Source organism: Microtus oregoni, unplaced genomic scaffold (genome assembly GCF_018167655.1).
Source record: "Microtus oregoni isolate MIOR12 unplaced genomic scaffold, Mior012 000006F_ref0000085, whole genome shotgun sequence".
In the NCBI taxonomy this organism is placed as follows: Eukaryota; Metazoa; Chordata; class Mammalia; order Rodentia; family Cricetidae; genus Microtus; species Microtus oregoni.
The window spans coordinates 54,909,902-54,935,366 of NW_024543065.1; the positions used below are offsets into that span (position 1 = coordinate 54,909,902).

The 25,465-nt window shown below is 43.0% G+C and overlaps 1 protein-coding gene across 1 annotated transcript; it reads left to right on the forward strand.

The window, feature by feature from the left end:
• The first annotated feature begins 180 nt into the window (after positions 1 to 180).
• LOC121449230 (cytochrome P450 2B1) lies at positions 181 to 23,701 on the forward strand. Its single transcript, XM_041653534.1, has 9 exons — positions 181 to 380; positions 9,944 to 10,106; positions 10,256 to 10,405; positions 11,060 to 11,220; positions 11,941 to 12,117; positions 12,538 to 12,679; positions 14,095 to 14,282; positions 14,485 to 14,626; positions 23,127 to 23,701. The coding sequence occupies exons 1-9, from the start codon at positions 210 to 212 to the stop codon at positions 23,306 to 23,308; spliced, it is 1,476 nt and encodes a 491-aa protein (XP_041509468.1). The 5' UTR covers positions 181 to 209; the 3' UTR covers positions 23,309 to 23,701.
• Positions 23,702 to 25,465: the final 1,764 nt, after the last annotated feature.

The following is a 25,465-nucleotide window of genomic DNA, read 5'->3' on the forward strand; positions in this document are numbered from 1 at the left end:
CCTTGCCAACATCCAGGGTGGGGGTAAGGAAGGAGGGAGTGAGCCGGTCATTGACAGCCCAAGCAGGAAGTATGGGTGCTCACACTCGGGGACAATGATGAGACAGGAGGCGGGAACAGCTGAAGTTACATAACTGGGTGGAAGGCCAGGTTCGGCATAAAAGTCCAGCTGGAGTATGCAGTGAAGTGGACGGTGCTCAGACCAGGACCATGGAGCCCAGTGTCCTGCTCCTCCTCGCTCTCCTTGTGGGCTTCTTACTGCTCCTGGTCAGGGGCCACCCAAAGGCTCGTGGCCACCTTCCACCAGGACCCCGTCCCCTGCCCCTCTTGGGGAACCTCCTGCAGATGGACAGAGGAGGCCTCCTCAACTCCTTCATGCAGGTGAGACACGCACAGGGCTTCTGCCCTATGGCATAGCCCCATGTTTGCTCCTGGAGATCACTCATTGGGATGAACGAGGGACTCCTTCCAGGTGGGAAGGTTGCTGAGTGAAAGGTGAGACGCTGATTGGTGGTGATGGATGGTGCTCAGATCGATAGGTGTGTCCTCGCTGTGTTGGAATTGTGTGGGGCACTGTGCTTCGAGTGTGAAAGGGGTCCAGGTGTTGAGGTGTAAGCGTGTAGAATTTCACTCTGCGGGGCCTGTCTGTTCCAGAACAGAAAGAACAATGTCAGAGGCATCAACAACAGGCTTTGCTCCTGCCAACAAAAGAGAGCAAAGATTAGCTTCAGGTGTTCAGGGACAAAGGGGAGGAGAGGTAGGGCGGGAGGAGGGGCAGGTAGGGAGTGCTTATCAGTTCATTTCAGCAGCTAGCACTGTATTTACCAGGCTCCGCATTGATGCTTCACACTCGGGATTTCATGTTTGATTAATCACCACTTGCGTACTAATAATGAGTTGGCACCTGTGGTCCTACCTTCCATGAGGGAGCTGAAGCAATGACTGTAAATCCCACTCCTCTGTCCCTCCCCATGGCTGTGGAGATTTTCCTCATGAACCTTGTGTTTGTTACTCCCTGGGTTCTAAAAGATCCCTCCATCAATGGCAAATTTAGTTATTTTAATTTATATATTGAAACATGGTCTCCCCGTGTCTTTTAGGTTGGCATCCAACTCATTTTTCCTGCCTTAGCCTCCTGAGTGGACTGGCAAGTGTGTGTCACCCTACCCTGACATATGTATTTGAAACATGTGCTTCCCACACATTGGAAAGCCCAAGTCAACACCCTATTGATTTTATTTTTAAAAATCCTTTGACAATTTAACATATACACATACCGGATCTCCATCATTTGTGGCCTCCTTTCCCACTCTCCTCCCTCTTTCTCCCACATGAACCCTTCATTTTGCCAACAAGACTCTTTCTATTTTGATATCCTTCTGTTTTTTCCCACCGAGTTTAATTAGGGTCATTTACATGGTCTCATGTGTGACTTATTGCTTGGAGATCACTTAGCATGAAGAGGCAGGATGCTTTCTAGGTTCTAGGTTCATTTGGGAAGGTTGGTGTGGAAACGGAGAGATGCTGACCCCTGTCTAAGCATGGGTGGGGCCTATTTACTGGACCATGAGCATCTCGTGAGTGACTACAACACTAATGAAATTGACACCTATCCACAGTACCACTAACTGCTCACAGACCCACAGTGAGGTGCAGTAGCATCCTGTCACAGTATGACCACGCTGCATCTTTTCCCTGCAGAGACAGTATTTTTTCTCAATGATTTATTTAGTATGTGTATAGTGTTCTGTGCCTGCCTGCCTGCCTGCAGGCCAGAAGAGAGCACCAGATCTCATTATAGATAGTTGTGAGCCACCATGTGCCTGCTGGGAACCAAACCCAGGACTTCTGGAAGAGCAGCCAGTGGTCTTAATCTCTGGGCCATCTCTTTCAGCTGCATGGGGACAGTTTGCATCATTAAGATACGAACACACATGACAGACTTTGTTGACTCCCAATGGAAGGCCTCACCTTCTCTGCAGAGTGGATGGGGGGTGGGATGGGGAGAAGATGGGGGAATAGGAGGATGGGAGAGAGCAGGAACTGGGATTGTGTGCAAAATAAGATTGTTTTAAAAATTAAAAGAAGGTAAAAACATACGATCACACAGGGTCTAAGATATGTGCCACTGGCAGGGAATTAGGGCCTCTACCAGCTGTAATGTGATGGTTGGTTTCCTTTCTAACTATATATTTTGAATGATAAGGAGTCTCATGTTCCACCACATAGCATCATAGCGGTAGGGTTGGGGAGCAGAGCTGCATCCCTGGTACCTGATGGCCTGGTTTGAGATATGAGATAAATTTCCTGTTCACCTGGGTGATACATAACACTGTCAAAGCAAAAGGGTTTGCCTCCCTAAATTTTATTTTATGTTTATGCGTGTTGCTTGCATGTATACATGTGTACCATGTGCATAGTTGGTGCTCTAAAGGGTATGGGATTCCCAGAAATGAGTTACAAATGGTATGAGTGCCATGGGGTGCTGGGAACCGACCCATTGTCCTCTGCAAGAACAGCATGTGCTTTTAAATAACAAGTCATCCTTCCATCCCTACCCCTAATTGAGTTTAAAGATCATCTGAGGATCCATAAGGGTCTACATAAAAGATAGGATCTGATGAGATTCCTGAAGACTCTCTGGAAGGAGAATAAATGGGGAAAGAAGCTGTTCCTGAGGGACAAAGGGGGACAGGAAAGGGAGAAATAGTCCCAGGTGAATGAACATGATGTAATGGAGGAGAGGTAGGTGCTGAATTTTGGGGTCATGGGGAGGAATGGCTTGACTGAAACCAAGAATGGTAAGATGGGAAATGGCCCACCCAAGTCAGCAAGAAAGACCCTCCCGGTGGTTTTTTTAAATTTTTTTGTTATAACAATAGAGAAGAGACTCAGTCTTTTATAAAATAAAGAGGTTTATGTGTCTGGAATGATGACTCAGTGGTTAAAAATGCTTCCTGCTTTTCCAGAGGACCCAGTTTGATTCCCTGAACCCATATCTGACAGCTAACTACTGCCTGTCACTCCAGCTCTCGAGAGAATTTGATGTTTTCCTCTAACCTCTGGGAGTACCTTCCTGCCCACATACACAGACATACACAGACACACACATACACATACATACACACACATAACACACACACACACAGACTGACACACACACACATAACACAGACACACACAGACTCACAGAGAGATACAGACACACACACACACACATAACACAAGACACACATAACACACAGATACACAGATACAAACACACACAAACAGAAACACAGACACATGCAGACATACACACACAATGAAAATTAAAAGCAAGGTGGTTTATTTAGCTTATAATCATGAACAGACATTCCAAGATCCAGCACTTCTTTTATCCAGCCTCTAGTGGGAACCCCTCTGATGTGTCACAACATGGTGGAGAGGAGAAAAGAGGATCTGTCACTTGCAGAAGAGGCTAACCACATGTAGCAGCCTTGTTTTGTAATAATCCATTCTCCACGAATCCAGCTCTTTCTATGAGACCAGCATTAACCTATTCTGTGGATCTGTCCCAAAGACCCAATGCCTCTCACTAGACTCCAGCTCCTGAGATCTCTGCCACCTCTCAATACAATCTCATTGGGGACCAAGCTTCCAACACAGGAACCACAGAGGACACTTTAACCATGTTCAAGGCATATAACATGGAAAAGGCAAGAAAAGGGAAGCTCCAGATAGATGGAAGCCAAGTGGTAGTGATATTCCATGGCGAACTGCAGATGCAACCAGCTCAGCTCTCTCAAATGGGTTGTAGATGAGTTTGGAGCCTGACTCAAATTCAGGTGCTAAAGGCCGTGTCAGCTCCGTGAGTTCCAGTTCAATTCCAAATTGCTTGTTTTTGCTGGGTTTGCTGGTATGCAATCTGGAACATTCTCTGGAAGCTTTAGTTGTGGCTGAAGAAACAGGCCTATACTCCCAGGCAGCTGTGTTGCTGGAAGTGAGTGTGGGCTTTTATCATGTGTGTTATTGAGATTGACATCTTAAGTATGATGAAATACTGTTGGCCAGGAGGAGAGAAACAAACCAAGCTGTGACCTCCAGTAACTGCCAACATTTGGACTAAATATTCAACTGCCTTTCTGAGTCTTTATTTTTTTAAATTCTTTTGAAGCTCAAGGACAATTTTTTTTATCATTTGAGAGGGAAAGAGCAAGACAGGCAAGTTGTGAATCTTGGCAGCTGCCGGAGTTGGAAGATGGATAGGAAGAGGGAAGTCATGCTGTTTGTAGGCTGCCACATAATGAAAGAGGGTAGGGCTGCATAGCACCAGGGAGAGAGAGAGAGAGTAGGCACAGAGTGCCAGGGAAAGCAACCCAGCCTTTGGTAGAGATCCAGAAGAAGAGGTTAAAAAGAAAAGAGAAGGACGAGTGCAACTCTCTTCTTTCTTGGGGATCGTTGACTGTTGGTCTACAAAGTGGGAGGAGCAGAAGTGAGTGAGCAAGGTCGGACAGCTTGACAGCTCTTGGGGAGACAGCTTAAGTGTTATCATGAAGCTCCTAGTGCAAGTCCTAGTTACCATATGTGGAGTATGGTCCTATGGCCAAGCTCCCCACACAGTGTCTGGTTACCATAGGGTCAGCAGGCAGGAGAACTCTAGCAGGGAACTATGCCAAGGGTCACACTAGAGGTAAATCCAACATCCAGGCTTAGAGCCCTTTTCCAAATAAGGGCAGACAGAGAGCAGGAAGTCTCATTGGGAAGGGAGGCCTCTATGTTGCCAAGCTTGGAGAGAGCTGCCAGGCCGTGGTAGACTGCAGCCTCTGACCAGTAAGGCCTTCCAACAGTGTATGTGGAATTTTTCCACACCGGCAGCTGCTTCCAAATTACCACACAGTTATATTAACTAATTAATTAATGCTCAGCCAATAGCTCAGACTTATTATTAACTAGCTCTTACATTTTAAGTTAACCCATGTTCCTTATTTATGGTCTGCCACGTGGTGGTACCTTTTTTAGGATGGCACATTCATCTTCTGTTTCCTCTGCATCTGGGTGGCAACTCCTCTGACTCTACCCTTCCTCAGTCCATCATTCTTGGTTTGACTTTCCAGCCTAACTGTATCCTATTCAGTGATTGGCCAGTCAGCTATTGTGTTTATTAAACCACTCACAGTGACATATATTCACACAGTGTATATAGAAGGATTATTTCACAGCACAACAAAAGAGGAATGATTTTCTGAGTAAGCACTAGAAAAACTGCTGACAGAAGTTCTGCAAGTGGCTGCACCAAGGCCACGGAAGGAGAAGCACACTAGCACAATAAGGGAATGATTATTCTTCCCTTATCCTCATCATGGTTTATGAATCAGCTTTTCCCAGGGCTTGTCTCTTGGCTGGGGATTGATAGGTCCAGATGAATTAACTCTTAAGGGTGGAGTCAATCTTTGGAGCAGGTAAGAATATCATGTCTCCTCTCAAAACCAGAGGGAGGAGGGAGGATGGATAAGGGATAGGGTGGAGTCTATTTTAAACTGATTTTTAGGCTTCTTAACACTCTCCTCTTAAGAATAGTGTCTCTAAAATAATTTGGGAGATGGGCTGAAATTTGGTGATGAAACATTTCCGAAGCTGTTCCACAGGGATCAGTGGATCAGTGGATCAGGGATCAGTGACTGGTATCAGTCACACGTAGCTCTGGGAAGAAATGTTCATTTAGGAGAAGTCATAAGAAGGACATGGGTGGGGGTAGTGGTGGTGGAGAGCTGGTTCAGCAGTTAAGAGCACTGACTGCTGCTTAGAGGACCTGGTTTTGATTCCCAGCACCCAAAATAAATGGCTCACAACCATATGTAACTTCAGTTTCAGGGGATCTGGCTCCCTCTTCTGCCGTCTGAGGGCACTGCACTAATGTAATGTGCTTACGTACATGTAGGCATAACACTCATACAAAATCCATCATACTCCCTTGGTAGGTTCACAAGAACATTTATCTGTGTCCACTTGCTGGGATCCTCAACAGGCTTTTAAGTGTGGCCTCTGAGGCCTGATTCAAGTGCGATGAACCTGGTATTTATTTTCAAGTGTTGGAGTGGCTAGAGACACTGCCTGGGTTTCCTCACTCCTAAGGTCCTGGAGTGTGACCACCTGTTTAACCTCACAGGAACTTCTTTAGAGCACATATTATTCACATAAATCAGACTTGGGGGAAACTCAAGTGCAGTCTTATTAGAGTTTGAGATTAACAGCACCAGGGCTTGGCAGCTGCTGAAAGAGGAAGATGGATGAGAGAAATAGAGGAATCTATGCCATTTGTAAGCAGCCACGTGGTGAAAAACGAGTGGGTAGGCTTCAGAAAAAGAGGGAAAGCTCAGAATGTTGGGGGAAACATGCCCAGTCTTTGGTCAGTATCTGAAAGAACAAAGGATAGAAAGGAAGTTTCGGAAGAACCATGATTTTCTGAGTCAGGACTCAGAAGAGGAGGCAGGTCCTATGGTAGAGGAAGTTCTGAAAGTGACTGCCTAGGATTTGGAAATAAGTGTAATTTATTATTATTATTATTATGACTATTACTGTGTGTCTCAGTGTATGTGTACTTTGTGTGTGGATGCCTGCACCTATTCCTTGGAGGCCAGATGGGGGCACTGGTTGTCCTCTAGCATTCTCTGTTTATTCCTTTGAGGCAGGGTCTCTCCATTGACCTGGGTCTGCCATTCTCTCAGCTAGGCTGGAAACCAGCAAGCCCCACCATCCTCCTGTCTCCACCTCCACTTTGGAGCTGAGGTTGCAGGTGTGTTTGGGACACCAGGCTTATAACTAGGTATAGTATAACAGCAAGTGTTCCCAGCCACCTCTCCAGCTTCAATTGCACCCTAAAATGATTTCTTTCAGATTTATTTTTATTTTATGTGTGAGTGTTTCGCCTGTACATACATCTGTGTACTATGTGTATGCCTGGTGCCTGCAGAGGTCAAAAAAGGGCATTAGATCCACTGGAACTGGAGTTAAAGATAGCTCTGAGCTATCATGTGGGTGATGGGAACCAAACCCAGGTCTTCTGTATGAGACCTTAGTCCCTGAGCCATCTCTCCAGTCATTCACTTTTGAGCTATGATATTGTTGAAGTTGATCATCACTCTGAAACAGTGGTTCCCAACCTTTCTTGTCCCTGTTTTATGCCCTGTAGTTATTATCTTCTCACAGTTCTGTCTCAGTGTGTTGATGTCACTGTGCTCAGACTTCATTGAGATAACAGCAAATATAATAAGAAGTTGTTTTCATGCCAACATTAAGTTGGTGATTATTTCTATCATTGATCTGATAGGCAGATTTTTATTTCATCGATGGACAAGATTCCCTGGTGTGGACTCACCACTGTTTGTTCTGTGTAGCATATTATTAAGAAGGCTTCCTTCTAGGAATAATCTGGTTCATTCATTTGGTGAATAAGTATATATATTTTTGCTATTCTACAAGCACTTGGAGGTGAAATTTCTCTGTATGCTTATACTCATCTTCAAAAATTAGAGCTGATTCTCGATAAAGGCAGAGTCTTTACTCACAGACTCAACCATCTGTGGATTGAAAATACTTAGAAGGAATGCATTCAGGTATAGCTCACACCTGTCACTCCAGCACTTCAGAGTCTGAGGCAAGAGAATGACAAATTTGAGTCAACTTAAGCTACATAGAGAGTCCCAGCTCAGCTTGGCCTACACAGCAAGATCCTGTCTCAAAACATAAACCCCTGTAAATCACACATGTGTAGAGTTTTTTCTTAGCATTATTTCATAAATAACATCAGTCACTGACTGTTTTCATAGCCTTTCATTTCTATTAGCTCCAGTGTAATCTTGAGAAAGTAAAGTTTACAGGAGGATGAAGGAGGGTTATTTGCAAACACAACACCATGCTCCTCAAGGGCTCTCAGCTCTGGAGGGTTGTCATGTTCCTGGAACCAGTTTCCTGTAGAGGTAGGTTGCATTGTTAAGTATTTCCCAACAGCCCATACTGTAGTCATGAGTGTGAACTCAAGACCATCACCAGGGATCATTACTTCCCCTTCCCATGTATCCAGTGAATGGGTCAAAACCATTTTCTTGAATGTTGTCAGGAAGTATTGAACAGGCTGAAGCTGGATCACAGAAAGCATGGTTCTTGATTGAGATTCAGAGCTGTCCAGACTGAAGGTGTATGGGCAAGGATCTATATCTGTATTTATATCCATATCATATCTATATCTGTGTCTATATCTATATCTATGTCTGAAGTAGCAGGTTAAGTCCCATCCCCTCATTAGTGAGAATTTATTTCAAACACTTGAGAAATAAGGAAAAAAGTTCTTTAGTAATGCAATAGCTGGTTCTTGCCAACATCCTAGAGAAACTACCTTCGATGTGAAATTTTTAATAGCTTCTGTAGATCTTGAACACAAGCAATCTGCATTTGCTGTCATCTGTAAATATCTTTTAGGTTCCATCAGACTTTGAGCAGTTAAACATGTTTTACAGAGACAAGAACTGTAAATCTGGCCATTTTGGATAAGTGAAGATTTATAGCAAAGATATTGTCACCACCTGTTTTAAGGCTGATCATTGTTGTTCCTTTGGAATCATGTTCTTTGTGTTTCAGTCACTGTTCTATTGCTATGAAGAGATAGCATGTTCAAGACAGCTCTTGTAAGAAAGCATTTATTGGGGTTGATTATAGTCTCAGAGGTTTAGTTCATTATCATCATGGCAGGACCATGAAAGCAGGCATGATTGATTCTGGATCAGTAGCTGAGAACTCCATCCTGATCTGTAGGCAGAGAGAGAAACTCTGGGCTTAGCATGGGTTTTTAAAATCTCAAAGCCCACCCTTAGCGACACCTCCCAATTCTTCTAAACTTTTCAAGTAGTGACACTCCCTGGTGATCAAGCATTCAAACATAGGAACCTATGGGGACCATTGTTATTCAAACCACCACACCCAGGTCATCTGTTCTCCTGGCAGAATTATACTCTTTCTGATAAGAGAACCAGGACTTAACAGTGGTTGTTACCCACCTTTGAACTGCCCAGCAGAACCTTGTCCTTTGATATGGGAATGGAACAAATATTAATATATATATATATATATATTAAAAAAATATATATATTCTCAGAAGCCTAAACTGCAGCAAACCTAAACTACAATTATATTCAAAGTGCAACTATTTTCGTACATTTTCTAACAAGTCTGGTTAGTTTAACCACATATCACTGAGTCATCTTAGAGGCAGTAGCACTGCTTGAGTTAAACCCTACCTTCTGCAACTTAGTATTTCTTAAACAAGTTTATTGCTGGGTCTGTTATAGTGTCAATTCATCACTCTCAGTTTTCCTATACCATATTTTTATTTTTATTGATTTTATTTATATGTTTATTTTATTATTTTTTATTTTTTATTTTTTTTTTGATTTTTCGAGACAGGGTTTCTCTGTAGCTTTTGTTTCTGTCCTGGAACTAGCTCTTGTAGACCAGGCTGGCCTTGAACTCACAGAGATCCGCCTGCCTCTGCCTCCTGGGATTAAAGTGTCCTGGGATTAAAGAGTGCTGGGATTAATGGCGCGTGCCACCACCGCCCGGCCCATATGTTTATTTTTTTGAGACAAGATTTCATGTAGCCCCAGGTTCAGCTTAACAGCAGCCAGAGATGATCTTGAATTCCTAATTCACCTCATTTACTCCCCCAGTACTGAGCTTATAGCACGAGCCCCACACCCACAGTTATACTGTAATGCTGTACTGCTCAGAACACCCAACATCAATGCAGACCTTCGTGGTGGTGGATTAACCCTGAAATTGCTATGTCCTCAGAAGAGGAAAGGTGGCCAGCGGAGGGGTAACTATTTACCCGTCTGTGTCTAGGTGTTTTCACAATGTAACAGCAATGTCTGCACTGACTAACCACAACCCTGGTGCCGTTTTCATGGCAGCTTCGAGAAAAATATGGAGACGTGTTCACAGTGCACCTGGGACCGAGGCCCGTGGTCATGTTATATGGGACAGAGGCCATAAGGGAGGCTCTGGTGGACCAAGCTGAGGCTTTCTCCGGCCGGGGGACAATTGCTGTGGTTCAACCAATCTTCAAGGATTATGGTAGGAGTCTCAAGGTTTGGGATGAGGTGGAATAGTGAATGGGCACAGAGAGAGGAGAATCCGAGAGAAGGAAGGGCAAGGGGTGGGGAAGGACCCAGGTCTCTGTGAACTTCCTCTGTAACTCACTTATCCTTCCCCTACATTCTTAGGTGTGATCTTTGCCAATGGGGAACGCTGGAAGGCTCTTCGGCGATTCTCTCTGGCCACCATGAGAGATTTTGGGATGGGGAAGCGGAGTGTGGAGGAGCGGATTCAGGAAGAGGCCAGATGTCTGGTGGAGGAGCTGAGGAAATCCCAGGGTGAGTCCTGGAGAATGAACATCAAGGAAGATGGTGACACAGGGACCTGAGTGCAGAACCAAAGAAAGAGGCTAGACATACATGGGCAGAGAAAAGAAAGTTACACACACACACACACACACACACACACACACACACACACACACACACGATGATGGTACTTGGAATACCACAGAGCCTAGAATCATAGAAGACCTGGAGGAAGATTCGTAGATGATAGACTTCTAAATCCATAAAGCAACCCCTGAATCCTTCTCTGCACCATTCCTGTCAGTAGGAGTTAGCTCTCAGCTCAGAGTCAGAATGTTGCCCTGGGGGAGGTACAGGGTAGAGACTGACTTACACATACTCTCCTTCTCAGCTCCCTGAGTCTGAATCCTGGCCCCACTCATGAGTAGTTGTGTTACCTTTGTTGAAGTTAGTGACTGTTTCTGTGTATACTAATAGCATTGCATCTTATGTATAATACTGAGAGGAAATTAAGTAAAATACACCATCTTGAGTGTAGGACCTGGTGCATCATATGTACAAATGGGGTATCAGCTGTTGTTATTCTTTGAGTAGTGAGTGGTGGGGACAACTTTACAGAGATGGAGCCAAGGCCAAACGTTTCTCTTGATGCCATGTCTCTTGTCGTGCATCCTCATCCTCCAGGAGCTCCCCTGGACCCCACCTTCCTCTTCCAGTGCATCACAGCCAACATCATCTGCTCCATTGTCTTTGGTGAGCGCTTTGACTACAAAGACCGCCAGTTCCTGCGTCTGCTGGACCTGTTCTATCAGTCCTTCTCACTCATCAGCTCATTCTCCAGCCAGGTCAGTGGGTGGGAAGAGAGGAGCATCCAAGGCAGAGGGGAAAAAAAGCTGCTCTGTGTGCAAAGAAGGGAGTGTCTTAGGGCTGGTAAAAAGGCAGAGACAACATGGAGAGGCAAGGATCCTGAGGCCTGGAGGGATGGAGGGAGGTGGGAATGAACAAAGGGAGAGAGGGATGTTGTTAAGCAGGGTAGAGAGACCCAGATGCAGAAATAGAACCAGCCAACCTTGAGAAAATGAAGACATGGGGTTCTGGCTGTAGCTAAGAGGACAGGGGGGTTGTCTACACAAAATAAGCCAGGTATGGCTGGTACACCTATGCAATCCCAATACATGGGAGATCAGAGTTCAGTGTCACCTTTGGATAAGTATTGAGTTTGAGGATAGTCTGAAAGACACAAAACCCCAATTGAAACAACAGTAGCAACAGCAGCAGCAGCAACAACAAAATGATGACTTAGGAAAGAGAGAGAGAGAATACAAGGTAAATACTGGAGAAAGATCCAGAGAGACAGACTGATAGTATGCTGTATGTGTATGTTCACGAGAGGGGAAACAAAGGAACAGAGAAGATGAACAAAGTAGTGGGGAAGGATAAAAAAGGGAAGGGGTGAGGATAGAAGGAGAGAAGGCAGGGACTCATGGAATGTGTGGACCTAGGAACAGCTTGCTACTTGAGACTTGATAGCTCCAAGTAACTTCCTGGACCCTTCTTTCTTGCAGGTGTTTGAGCTCTTCTCTGGCTTCCTGAAGTACTTTCCTGGCACACACATACAAGTCTCCAAAAACCTGCAGGAAATTCTCGACTACATTGGCCACAGTGTGGAGAAGCACAGGGAAACCTTGGACCCCAACAATCCTAGAGACTTCATCGATACCTACCTTCTACGCATGGAGAAGGTAAGTCCTGCGTGAATGAGAGGGGATGGCTGAGAGTGAAGGCTGAGGATGTGAGTGGAGGAAAAGGGGGCAGAGGATGGGGAGGACAGACAGGAAATGGAGTGGAGAAGATGCAGAAGCATCTGGAAAAGAAAGAGAAAATGTGATAGGGAGAAAGAAGGGAAGAAACATAGGACACAAGAAAAAGCAGGAAAGACAACAGAGGTTCTAAGAGTCTGGGAGATAAACCATGATAAACTACCAGAGAGCACAGTAGAGAGAGAAGACAGAACAGACAGAGATCAAGTGATATTTTTAAGGACTGAGAAATGCCATGTGGTCTAGATATTGAGACAGAGGACAGTTCTCAGGATGTGTGTGAATCTCCCTGCAAGGCTCCAGGCACCCTGACTCTCCCTTCTCTCTCCCATCTGGAACCAGGAGAAGTCCAACCAACACACGGAGTTCCATCACCAGAACCTCATAATCTCCGTGCTGTCTCTCTTCTTTGCTGGCACCGAGACCAGCAGCACCACGCTCCGCTATGGCTTCCTACTCATGCTCAAATACCCCCATGTTGCAGGTGTGCCACAAACAACCAGTTGGGGAATCTTCTAGCTTCCTATTGGCTGTGGAGGTTTGTGTAGATGAGAGAGCCATGGGCCTCTTATATCTGGAGCTCTGAAGGCTTTGGTCGACATCTAACCTAAAGCAGAGCTGTGGGTGGTGTGTGAATGAACACTCAGCTGGTCCATTTCCATTGTTTTCTCTCATCACTTAAAGATTGATCCATCCATCCACCCACCCACCCATCTACCCATCTGTCTTCCTCTATCTTTACATTCTTTTCTTCATTCCTCTTTCTATCCATGCATCTCTTCATCCATCTACTTATTCTGTTCATTCAGTCACCTATTTATCTACCCACCAAGCCAGCTGTCACCTACCAATCCCTTCATTCATTTTCCCATCCATCTAAGCATCTATTTATCCAAACACCTATTTACTCAACCATCCTTTTATCTACCCATCTCTAAACACTTATTAATAATATACACACACACCTAGTACCCCACCCACTCAACCATGTATCAATCCACTGTCTAATTTTTGGTGTACTCATTGATCCTTTAACCACCCAACCAGCCATTTCATTCATTTATTTTAATTAACTTAGTTTTTCCTTTGATCTGTAGGATTGAATAAGTTGTCGTTGATTTATTCAGACATCTATTCTTCTATCAACTGGTTTCATTTCTTAATCCTTTCACTAACTGGCCTTTGAACTTTCCCGTGCTTATCCCTTTCTTCATTTATCCACTATTTGAATCACCTGTTGACTTACAAGTTGAATACATAATCCAGTGTTTAGTCTGTCTGTTTCATTAACTCATGAATATGTCCATTTATTAAGTAATTGATCCATTGATTTTCTTATGTATCCATTTTTGCATGTATCTGTTGATAGAATCATTTGCTAATCTACCTACTTTTCCATATTATTCCTGAGGATGCAGCCTTGAGTTCTTAATATAACATTCCGTGTAAAGTTTTGGCGTATATGCAAGTACTAGTGTGTGTTTGTATATGTGTGTGTATGTGTGCATATGTGTGTGTGTGTCTAGAGAAATGATTCATTCCCTTGAAAAGATGAGAATTTTTACTGTTTTCTCCTTTACATTCTTGCATCAATAAGATTACTCCAAAGTCTCCCTATGCAGTAGCCTTTGTTGTATGTTTTTCTTTCTTTCTTTTTTTTTTAAAAAACCCCACTGAAATGGGGTTGAGACTCATGGAGAAGAGCTTTAATATAGTTTTAATCGTGGGTACAGAGAGACAGTCACTTAAGAACAGGACAGTTGTTTGCACCCTCAAGTGCACTGAGTTTTTCAGGAGAGTCTTCTTACTGCACTCTTTCCTGGGCTGTTGGCTCATAGAATAAAATATCATTGCTATAAAGCTGGCAAAGGAAATCCACGATTCCCCTTTTCTGTGCAGAAAAAGTCCAAAAAGAGATCGATCAGGTGATTGGCTCACACCGCCCACCCAACCTTGATGATCGCACCAAAATGCCTTACACTGATGCCGTCATCCACGAGATTCAGAGATTTTCAGACCTTATCCCAATTGGAGTGCCACACAAAGTCAACAAAGACACTTTGTTCCGAGGGTACCTCCTCCCCGAGGTGAGATCAGCTGAGACTCTACATCTCTATGCCTCGAACCTCCTCTTGTATTACCCTCAATCCTAGTAACAGATTGTTTGCATTTTCCCAGCATTCCCTAGTTCTTATTGCAATCAATAATCAATAATCTTATTGCAATATGACTGTATGCCGATGGGAGTCAGGGTATGTTAACATCTTTGTCTCTCACAATGTCTCCTAGAACACTGAAGTGTACCCCATCCTGAGTTCAGCTCTTCATGACCCACGGTACTTTGAACAACCAGATGCCTTCAATCCTGACCACTTCCTGGATGCCAATGGGGCTCTGAAGAAAATTGAAGCTTTTATGCCCTTCTCTACAGGTGAGACGGACCTGTGCTTCATTTCCCAGACACTAGAGAGCAGGTTCACGTTCCAGGAAACAGGACTAGGTCCAGGTTTACTGAGTCTATTCTAGCTGCTTTGCCTGAATCATCCCTTTCACCCTGGCCACAGTCCCACTAGGGGCTTCTTGAACTAAAGGAGCCCTGCTCAGGAGGACTTTGGGGAGGTATTGATAAATCTGTGAACCTGAGCAAATGCATTTTCTTAAGAAATAGCAGCACTTGTATGAACTGGGTAGGGTCTTGTACACTTCTATGAATTGGGTAGGGTTTGTACACTGCTATGAAGGGTATGTATGTATGTAGGGTCTTGATCACTGGGGAGGCATTGATTTTAGCTGTGAGCACTGGGGAGATGGGGCATGTCTTGACATGCTTGTCTCTGTTTGCATACTCTAGTTAAATTGTAAGAGACATCAAAATTACTATCATTTATTTGAGCCAAGAACCCATTCATGATGGACAAATTCTTGAACCAGAGAAAGTTCAGTTATAGCACCCAGCAATGTCAGCACACGGTGTCTGTAGACCAGAGGGAGCTGGGCATGAACACACAGCTTCATGGGTGCTGGCTCTGCTTTGGCCTTACTTAGCCATGCTGAGGTAGTTGGCAGCCTGGAGTAGGTCAACTGCTGTGAGTGACTGAGATTTGTTCTTCACTGGAAGAATATAATCTCAAGTAGTGTGTAGTTCGAGTGCCTGTTGTGTTTGGTTAGTTTGTTACATACAGAATCTGCCTCTTACCAAATTTAATTCAGTTAAATGGACTCTGTGTAAATGAGTAAACTTTGAGTTCAGGTTTCTCATCTTTTAGAGAGAATTTCTAGAAGGAATTCCTTAACCTTTAGTTGTCCCCCTTCTCTCACATCCTCATGCTAGGGGTGGAAGCCAGTGTTGAGCATGTGTGAAGTAAGTTCTCTTTGAAAGAGCCCCCACCTCCAGCCTCTCCTTGGTGCATTCTAGGAGATGCTCTGTTGCTGAACCTCCCTGCTCTCTGCCCTCATCCCCTCACTGAGGGATTTTACGCAAGTGCTTTCCCACTGAGCCATGTCTCAGCTAAGAGTAGTCTAGTTTTAAGTGTCCAAGTGACTTCAGTCACCCTGTCTGCAGCCTTGCTCCTGGCTGTGTCCAGTCCAATGGCCTCCTTTCATGTTTCATCTTCAGAGTTGTAGACATGTAGTGTTGTATGAGGCTGCTTGTTCATTTCCTGGCTGCCCAGACTCCCAAAATAACCACACAGAAACTGTATTAGTTAAATCACTGCTTGTTCTAGCTTATTATTGACTAACCCTTACATCTTAATTTAACCCATATCTATTAACCTGTGTATTGCCACGTGGCTGTGGTTTACCGGCAAAGATTTGGTGTCTGTCTCTGATGGCAGCTCCATGGCTTCTCTTCTTCCACCTTCTTTCTCCCAGAATTTAGTTTAGTTTTCCCCACCTACATATATTCTGCCCTGTGCAGGCCTAAGACAGTTTCTTTATTAACAAATGGTATTCACAGCATACAGAGGGGAATCCCACATCACCCCCCCTTTTCTGTTTAAATAAAAAGGAAGGTTTCAACTTTAACGTAGTAAAATTACATATAACAAAACAGGTATCAAGAAAGAATTACAGTTACAATATTTATATCTACTTTATCTCTTATCATAACTAAGGAAAACTATAACTATAAATTCTTCAACTCCATCAAAGACTCCAGAAGGATTTAATATTACCCAAGTAAACAGGAAGAGCATTGTAAGCAACTTCCAAAACTCTAGAATTGACAGAGACATCTTGCTGCCTGGACAATCACCTGAAGGTTTTCTCTACGATTGGGGCATCCATCATCAGCCTATAGGCCCATAGTATCCAGCAGACTTTCCCATGAAGCAGGAAATTTTAAAGACAGTTCTGCCTATATTAGCATTTTGTCAGTCACTTTTTTCTGTGTCCTTCAGAATGTCTGGCAGATTTTGTCATGAAGCAGAAACCCTGAAGGACTGTCTCATCTTCTTTAGGCAACTTTAGTAGTCATTTTTCTGTGGGTCCTGCATGTCCAGTTCACACGGCATACCATTAAGCAGTCCAGGCCTGAGCAGTTTCTTGCCCAAATGGCCACCCAACTCCATAAGGAGCCTCTTCAATGCCCGTCTTTCTCTTGAAACAGATTGGTACTGCCAGAGGCAGATGTGTCTAATTGTCATGAAAAGTCCTAAGTTTTTAAAACATTTTAAATGACATATTCTGAAGGTCTCTGAAAGATTTGAAGAATATCTATCTAACTGAAATAATATCTCTATATAACTAGAAAACCTAACTAACATGATTACAAGCTTGACTATTATAGATGATTATCTATTAACTTATATTTCTTAATTATACATTACATTTTTAAATGACTACACAAACACAACACCTTAATCAAGAGCAGAAATACATATACACAGTATAACAAAATTGACCTTAAATCTGTATCAATAAACCAAGATCCATATCAATGCAGATCTCATAGCATATGCCTCTTTAAATGTAAATAAACATTTGTAAACAATCATTTAGGGATATAGGTGTAGTTCTCTTCAAACTGCTTCTTGCTGTTTATTGGGCAAAGTATTTTTTGAGGGGTGTTGAAGGTGACCTTTCAGGGGATCTTGATCCATCAAACCACATTAGTCTAGAAGGATTCCACAGGTTCTCATCCTCTGCAGAAACAAAAGAACCTCTTTTACAAAACAACATATTCTTTGACCCAAATTTTGAAATTAAGATACCTTTAAAGTATGTATGCTAGTTTAGCTTAGCAGCCCATACAATGAAATGTCTCTTGTTATGTAGCTCTTTAACAGTCAAAAAATTTAAAGAAAACACAATAATATACATAATCCAGACTCTGTGAATTTTCCATCTTTACATGGCTTATTAGTTTTACTCTATTACTTTTTCTACAATTTAATATTTATTTTATTATCTTTATTCCTTTAATCTATGACTGTCTGTACTCTTTTATAGTACATTTACTGTATCTTTACTCTTTTTCTTCTCTCTCACAAGCTTATATACATTTTTCAAACACACAGTGTCTTGTTTAGAGGTCTTTTATGTCTGAATCTGTCCTATTGTGTATCTGAAATCATTTTCTTTCCAAGAGTACTTTTTAAAATGCTAAGCAGCATAGTCTCAGCGGTCTTGGGTGCTGGCTTTGCCTTTTTCAGACTTTAAATATGGTGGAGGTAGTTTACTGCAGGTTCTAGGATCGCTGGGTGTGAACCATCCTTACAACCTCAACTCTGGGTAGCACTGTGCAGCATATAAACCCTTTTTATCTGAGTAAAAGCTAAATTTGCCATGCAGCAAATTTGCCTCGATATATCTCTGTGCATGGCAGTGAGAATCAGTTATGCTTTCTGGTCTGTGCACTCCTAGAAGACTCAATCCTGTTGACTGCCCAGGTGGGGAGTGCTGAGCCTGGACATCATCTCAGCTACTTTCCTCCTGACCCCAAGTGGGCACATAAGCACCTGGACTCGTAGTGGTGGCAGGCGTCAACCCCCCAAAAGAACCAGAGTTTGTGCTGGCAGCATGGACCAGGAAGCCACTGTTAAAGACATTGCTGAATCAAGAAGACCTCTCTTAAGAGAGCTGCAGCAAGCAGAGCCCATCTGGAAAAAAAATGTGGCTAAACTTTGTTTTTTAGTGTCTAGAATTTCTTTCCAAGCTTTCTTAGGTTTTATATGGATTTAGTCAACCATGTTGGTGTGTCAATTTGTTTTATGAGGCTGCTTGTTCATTTCCCAGTTGCCCAGACTCCCAAAATAACCACAAAGAAACTGTATTTGACCCATTAGCTCTAGCTTTTTATTGGCTAACTCTTACATCTTAATTTAACCCATCTCCATTAATCTATGTATTGCCATATGGCTGTGGCTTACCGGCAAAGATTCGGCATGTTTGTCTCTGGCAGTGGCTCCATGGCTTCTCTTCCTCTGCCTTCTTTCTCCCAGCATTCAGTTTAGTTTTCCCTACCTACGTATATTCTGCCTAAGACAGTTTCTTTATTAACCAATGGTATTCACAGCACACAGAGGGGCATACCACATCAATGTAGGGCATGAGATATAAGTAAACTATCTGTACAACAACCCCAAGTTTAGAAAGCCAGTGGTGTGGAGAAAGGGATGCAAGAAGAAGACATGAAGGAATGAATGACTAGATATGGTTAAACAGAGAATGAGGAGGGCTTAGGATGTTGGCTAGGAAGTTTAGAAAAAGCAGCCAGAAAAAAAAATAGATAAAAAGATAGGTACAGGCACAGATTCAGGTATACTGCTGTGGGATGCAAGTTGCAGCAAGTAAGCAAGCAAGCAAGAAAATGAGCAAACAAACAAGCCAAAAGGATATGAGAGCCAAAGAGACATGAATGGTACCTAATTTGCCAGTTCTAGGTATGAGGTCATTGTTGAGAGTGAGACAGCCATTAAAAACTGCTCTGGAAAAATCTGGGTCACAAAACCAGTTCTAGGAGAACTATCTCAGAGAGATAGTCCATTAATTTCTAAGCTAATGCTGCCTAAATTCTGGAAAGGTGGTGCTCAAAGGAATAGGGTGATTTCCCTAGACACTCCTACATAGGTAGCTCCCCAAAAACTGGAGGGCATGGGTTCCTGGAAATCCCTCCTCCACCTGGAAACCCAAGGCAGCCAGTTGCAGATTAAGAATCTCTGAGATACAGGGCAAGTGGTGGAGCCTTTGTCTGGGCTTTCAGGCTCCCATTGCTCTGTGATGCTCCATGCCCAAGGTGACAAACCACCACAGGCTTCTTATACCCCTGAGAACTCGTTGAGTGCCAGAGACCCTTCATCATGTAACCTTGCCCATTTTTAATTGTATGAGCAATTGTGTTTAGAAACTTGTTGATATCAAGCTGAACAAGAAAGGAAGGAAGGGAGAGTGGAGGTGGGGAGCAGAGGGAGGGAGAGGAGTGTACCATGAATAATAACCCAGAGACAGATATTGGGGTTCAACCTGAAGATTAGAAAAGCAAGGCAGCCAGCCACTGGCTCTTCCTCTTCCTCAGACCAAAAATGGGTGAGATCCTATTTCCATGAATTCTGAAGAGTTCACATCCCCTAGTTCATACTCCACTGAGTTCTTGTCTCTTCCCCCTTATATTCCTCTCTCTGCCCAGCCATATTGCCCCTGTCTCTACCTCCCTAATGCTGGGATTAAAGGTATATAATCCCAATTGCTGGGATCATCTTTGTGTGAGCCCTGTTTCTCTCTCTCTGTCTCTGTCTCTGTCTCTCTGTCTCTGTCTCTCTGTCTCTCTCTCTCTGTGTCTTTGAGACAGAGTTCTCTGTAGCTTTTGAATCTGTCCTGGAAACTAGCTCTTGTAGACCAGGCTGGCCTTGAATTTATAGAGATCTGCCTGCCTCTTCCTCTCCAGTGCTGGGATTAAAAGTGTGTGACACCATTACACAGCTGAGCCCTATTTCTCTTTTAGGCAGATTCAATCTTGTGTAGCCCAGGGTAGCCTTGAACTACCAGAGATCTCTCTGCCTCTGTTTCCTAAATTCTGGAATTAAAAGTGTGTCCCCCTACTCTCTAGCCTGTATGGCTGACTAATATGTCTGCTTTGCCTCTGATATTCAGACAGGCTTTATTTATTAAAACACAAATAATATACCACTATATTTCCCTTTTTACTCTAAAATAAAAAGAATGCTATAACTAATATAAGAAAAACTACATACAGTAAGTACAATAACTATATACAATATATACTGGCAATAAATGCATCAACAATATCTAGTTCAGTTGCATTTGACAAATTCAGAGAAAACACTCCATATCTATCCTATCTTGTGAGTCCAAAGTCTTTTTTACTGTCTATCATAACTTGCTTTCTGCATCTGGTCAACAAGCAAAACTATAACTATAATTATCTAGTTTTCAATTCCCTCAGAGTCCCAAGAAAGAAATAATATTAACTGAATAAGCAGGAGGTGTGAGTAAGCAACTTCCAAAAAAAATGTGAGAAATGAAAGAAACAGCTGGCTGCTTGGATAGTCACCCAAAGTTTCTCTGCAATGTTGGGGTATTCATCTTTAGCCTACAGGCCTAGAATATCAGACAGACTTATCTGTGAGGCCGGATATTCTGAAAGGCTGTCTCTCCTTGTCTTGACAATATTTGGCAGACACTTTCTTTTGTGTCCTGCTTGTCCAGTTAGGACATCATACTGTCCACAGTAGAGTCAAGGGCCTTTTCTTTCCCTGTGGCTTACTTTTGCCACAAAGAAAATAAACTCCATGTAAAGTTTCTTTGATGCCCATTATTCTCTGAAATAGATTGGTGCTGCCAGGACCAGACATGTTTCATTGTCATAAAAAAGAACCTATGTGATTAAAACATCTTAAATGCCATATTCTGTAGAACTCTGAAGTGTTTGAAGATGACCTGTCTATCTAAAATATATCTTTGTTTGACCTTGAAAACATATCTAATGTGACTACAAGTTTGATTATAATAGGTGATTAACTACTAACATGTATTTCCTTATTATACTAAACAGTTGATAATAATAATTTTCAAGGAGTAGATATTTGCATTGCACTGTTAAATGAGTTGTATAGGTATGATACCCTGAATAAGAGTAGCAATGTATGTACAGTATGTTATAACAAAATTAATCTCAAATTTGTATCAATATACAAAATTTGTATACAATATGTAAAAGTCCAATCTAATGTAAAACATTTAAAACTAGTAGTTGCTTTTAAAAAGTAGATTCAATAATCAACCTTTTTATTTTATCATATCTATATCTTCCCTTTTTTCTTTTTAGAGTAGATTCAATAATCTACCCTTCTATCCTATCATATCTATATCTCTTTTTTTTCTTTCAAAACAAGAACCTTGAATCTGATTTCCTTTGTTTAGCTTTTTTCCTGACCATTACCAGTAACAACTTGTAACCAACTCCCCTAAACAATAACAAACATCCATAACCCAATGAAAGACCAAAAACCACTCACCCCACCTCTTGGGAATGAAGGCATGTGTTTTTAAATTTACTTCCTGCTGTTTGGGGTGATGGCATCTTTAGGGGATCCTGAAAAGAAAAATTTGAGTTAATTGTCAAGTCCTGGGAGAGGTAGACGTGTTATTTGTTGAACAGTCTCTGCGTTATGGGAAATGTGGGACTTGTCTCAAGTCCTGGCTAGAATAGTCTGTTAGGCTGGATCATCTCAGCTAGCCACCTCACAATTGTTCTGAGCAGTTGTAGTCCAAAGTTGATCTTTAGGTGGTGTTTTCAGCTTGTGGTATTATCATAGTCCTGGGGGAATCATAGTTTTGGGGCCCTACCTTCCTATGGAGACTCCAAAGGCTGCTGTTAGGCATGCTCATGGTTGACTGCAGAAAACTGAAAAGAAAGTCTGAAACCTGAAATCATGTACATGGAGGTAGATAAAACCTTTTTCTAGAATTAGTTAGTAATCTATATGACCGTTAATATCATGACAAAAAGTTTAAATGTATACATTAATCTTATAAATTTTATACCTTAAGAAATGCTGTTAAAGAGTCAATATAAAACCATAGGTTTATGAGATTAGTGGTAATATAATAGTCCATAAATATTTGTTTTTCTTCTGACTTATATAATGACATGAGACAGAGATTTTTTTATTTCATTTTAATAAGCATTCTTGGGTTTAGAGAAGGAGAGACAGAAGGAATACATACACAGAGATCTTGCTATGTAGTCCAGCCTGTTCTGAACCCATCATCTTCCTGTCATGGTCTCCCAAGTCTGCATTTACAGGCATGTGTATCCATATCTGGCTCATATAGGACCCTTAACAACATCCAGTTGTTAATCCAAGAGTCATTGTAAACAGCACCTTTACCCTTAGGGCAGCCAATGAAATGGATATCAATAGCCTCACATGAGAAAGGAGGAACATTAAAGCTGCTGCATTATACATATGTACACATACACACTTCCTTCCTACTCTAAGTGGGTTCTTACAGTCCAGGAACAAAGGACTTTGATAATCTGATAAAAACTAGAAATTTGTCAGAAGTGACCATGAGACTTCCCAACAAATTGGCACGTTATTATTTATTTATTCCTGTATACATGGTTGTATGCATATATATGCGCACAATGGTGGGTATGGGTGTGTTTATATCAGAGGACAGCTTGTGGGAGTTGGTTCTCTCTTTCTAACTTGTGGGTCCAAAGGGTTGAACTCATGTTATCAGGATTGATAGCAGGTGACTTTCCATGCTAAGAAGTCTCACTGGCCCTTGAACCAATTCTTTAACATTTTGGGAATCTCTTAACATTCTCACTTGAACTGCAGGTGAGTATCAAACTCATTCTTATTCATTGCAATGGGAGAGTTGTCTGGGTTTAGGGATGGGGCAGTCCAAAAGCTATATACTGCCCTGGGGCTCACATGGCTCATTCTCTGTGCCCACAGGAAAGCGCATTTGTCTTGGTGAAGGCATTGCCCGCAATGAATTGTTCCTTTTCTTCACCACCATGCTCCAGAACTTCTCTGTGTCCAGTTCCATGACTCCTAAGGACATTGACCTCAGTCCAAAGGAGAGTGGCTTCGGCAAAGTGCCCCCAACATACCAGATCCGCTTCTTGGCCCGCTGATTGGGCTGAGGTGGCCAGGTATCCCCACTCCTATTGAGAATGGCCCCATCTTTCTTCCTCTGTGAGACCTGCTGCCAAAAATGCCATAGGTTACTGCTCAAACCTGTCCACCTTACTGAAGCTTCTGCAAAGCTCCGAGGTGTGTTCTTCTGCCCTGAGAATGGCACTGGAGAAATCAGTCAAGTGTCTTGCTTGATGTGTGAACAGAAAGACTTCTGGAGGCCACATCTCATGCTGATCCAGTTCCCTATTGCTCCTAACAGCCACCGTCCCCATGTAATACCTCTGGTGCTCCATGAGCTAATCTAATGGACTCTGTACATGGTCTGAATTCTATGTCTATGAACTTGCCTAATATGTATGGTTAACATAAACAGAGTCACATAGCTGTGATCTTTGGTGTCTGGTGTCTTTTACTTCATATAGTATTATCTAGGTTCCTGTGTTTTGCAGCCCACAGTTACATACCTTCACATGCTTTTGTCATGATCTTTCTTAGCAAAAGCACAATACCTTCTTTCATGTGTTATGCCAGCCGAAGATGTGGTCTGGATTAGGGTGGGTCTTTCTGCTTCTAATAATCTAATAAGAAAACCCTCACAGGATGCCCAGTAGCCTGGATTTTAGTTGATGCCTGATACAGGCAAGTTAACACTCGGGAGCAGCCATCATGGTGCCCATGTCCCTGACCTCCCTGCTACTCTTACATGTGACCTCTTGATTGTCTGGTAACTAAGGTTCTTTCCAGAAGGGCTTCTTACTGCCAACTCCATCGCATTCATGACAGGTTTGTGGAAGGACAACTTGTTGCCTTGTTCCCTGTTCCACTGTGAGAATCTGGAACAGCAGGTGGCTGATGCCAGATTTTTAAATCCGCGTAACAGGAACCTACAAGTAAATAAACAACTCGATAAAGTGATACCAGTTGCTCTTTAAACTTGTCCTATGCACAGATGTCATCTGTCTCCGGTCTGTTTCACTGTCTTCTGATGACCAGCGTAAATCCTCTTCCCCAAGTGTCCAGGTGGACCCCAGCTCTGTGAGTCATCTGGTCTGTTTGTTGTCATGTTTCTGTTGCTGGTGGAGGAGGGTGTGTCAGAATTCTGCCTTGACAAAGTTCCTGGTAACACTCCCTGGCCTACAGAGAACTTGATGATGCCACACTCTGACAGAAGTGTTTGGGAATTACCCTTTGAGCAATGTCCCAGGAAACTGAAATACACACCACACTGCTGGTACAAGCAGGTGCTTGTGGGACGGTCATTTATCTAACATCATCACCTAGGAAGATGTCTCTGGGCAGCCGCTGGCCAATCAGCAGGCAGCTCTCAACTCACCTTTGAGATACTAAATTTCTACCTGCCTCATCAAGCCCTCTGTAGCCCAGGGAGAGTTACCAGGACGTTTGCCAAGGTGGAATCCTGGCACACCCTCCTCCTCCACCAACAGAAACAGGACAACAAACACAGCAGCCATCCCTTCAAGAACAACAGGGGAATGTGCAGCATGCCAAGGGAGGACCATGGTGTTCTGACTTCTTCTGGATCTTAATATTCTGGACCTGGGGTGACTCCAGCTCAAGGTCTGTCTCTCTCCTGAACAATGGCTTCTGCCTTTGCTAAAGAATATTTTCTAACAGACCCCATGAGCTTACTCAAATCTTTCCGAAGGGTGAGATGTGGAGGAGGTCAGGGTGAGGAGGCAGGAGGTGGGAGGAAGGAAGTGGTGCTCACAGGCTGCAAAAAGTTGCAGGCCCATGGCTCAACAAGTATCTCCAGATCAGATTGGGAATTCTCTTGTTCCAGCCATGCTGTGGTACTAGAGAGGCTTCTAGAATTCTTTTGAGAGGGAACAGAGGGAAGGTAGGTAGGGAGATAGCTTCTGGTAGACGTACTGTGGTCTCCATCATGGAGAGCAGCATTTCACATATGGAGTCTGTGAAATTCATAAAGTCCAAAGCTGAAAGGTTCTCAGACAAGCTGGAACCAGGCCCTCAGGGAAGGGTATGAGAGAGATGGTCACGTGAAACCACAGAGCTCAGGATAGTGTTCTAAACTGATGAGACCCATACACCAGGGTGTATGATCAGTTAGAGGAAGGACCTATCACTAGGGTCAGCTTGTGAGGTCTGGGCCTTGACTCTGCAGCTGAGGGGAA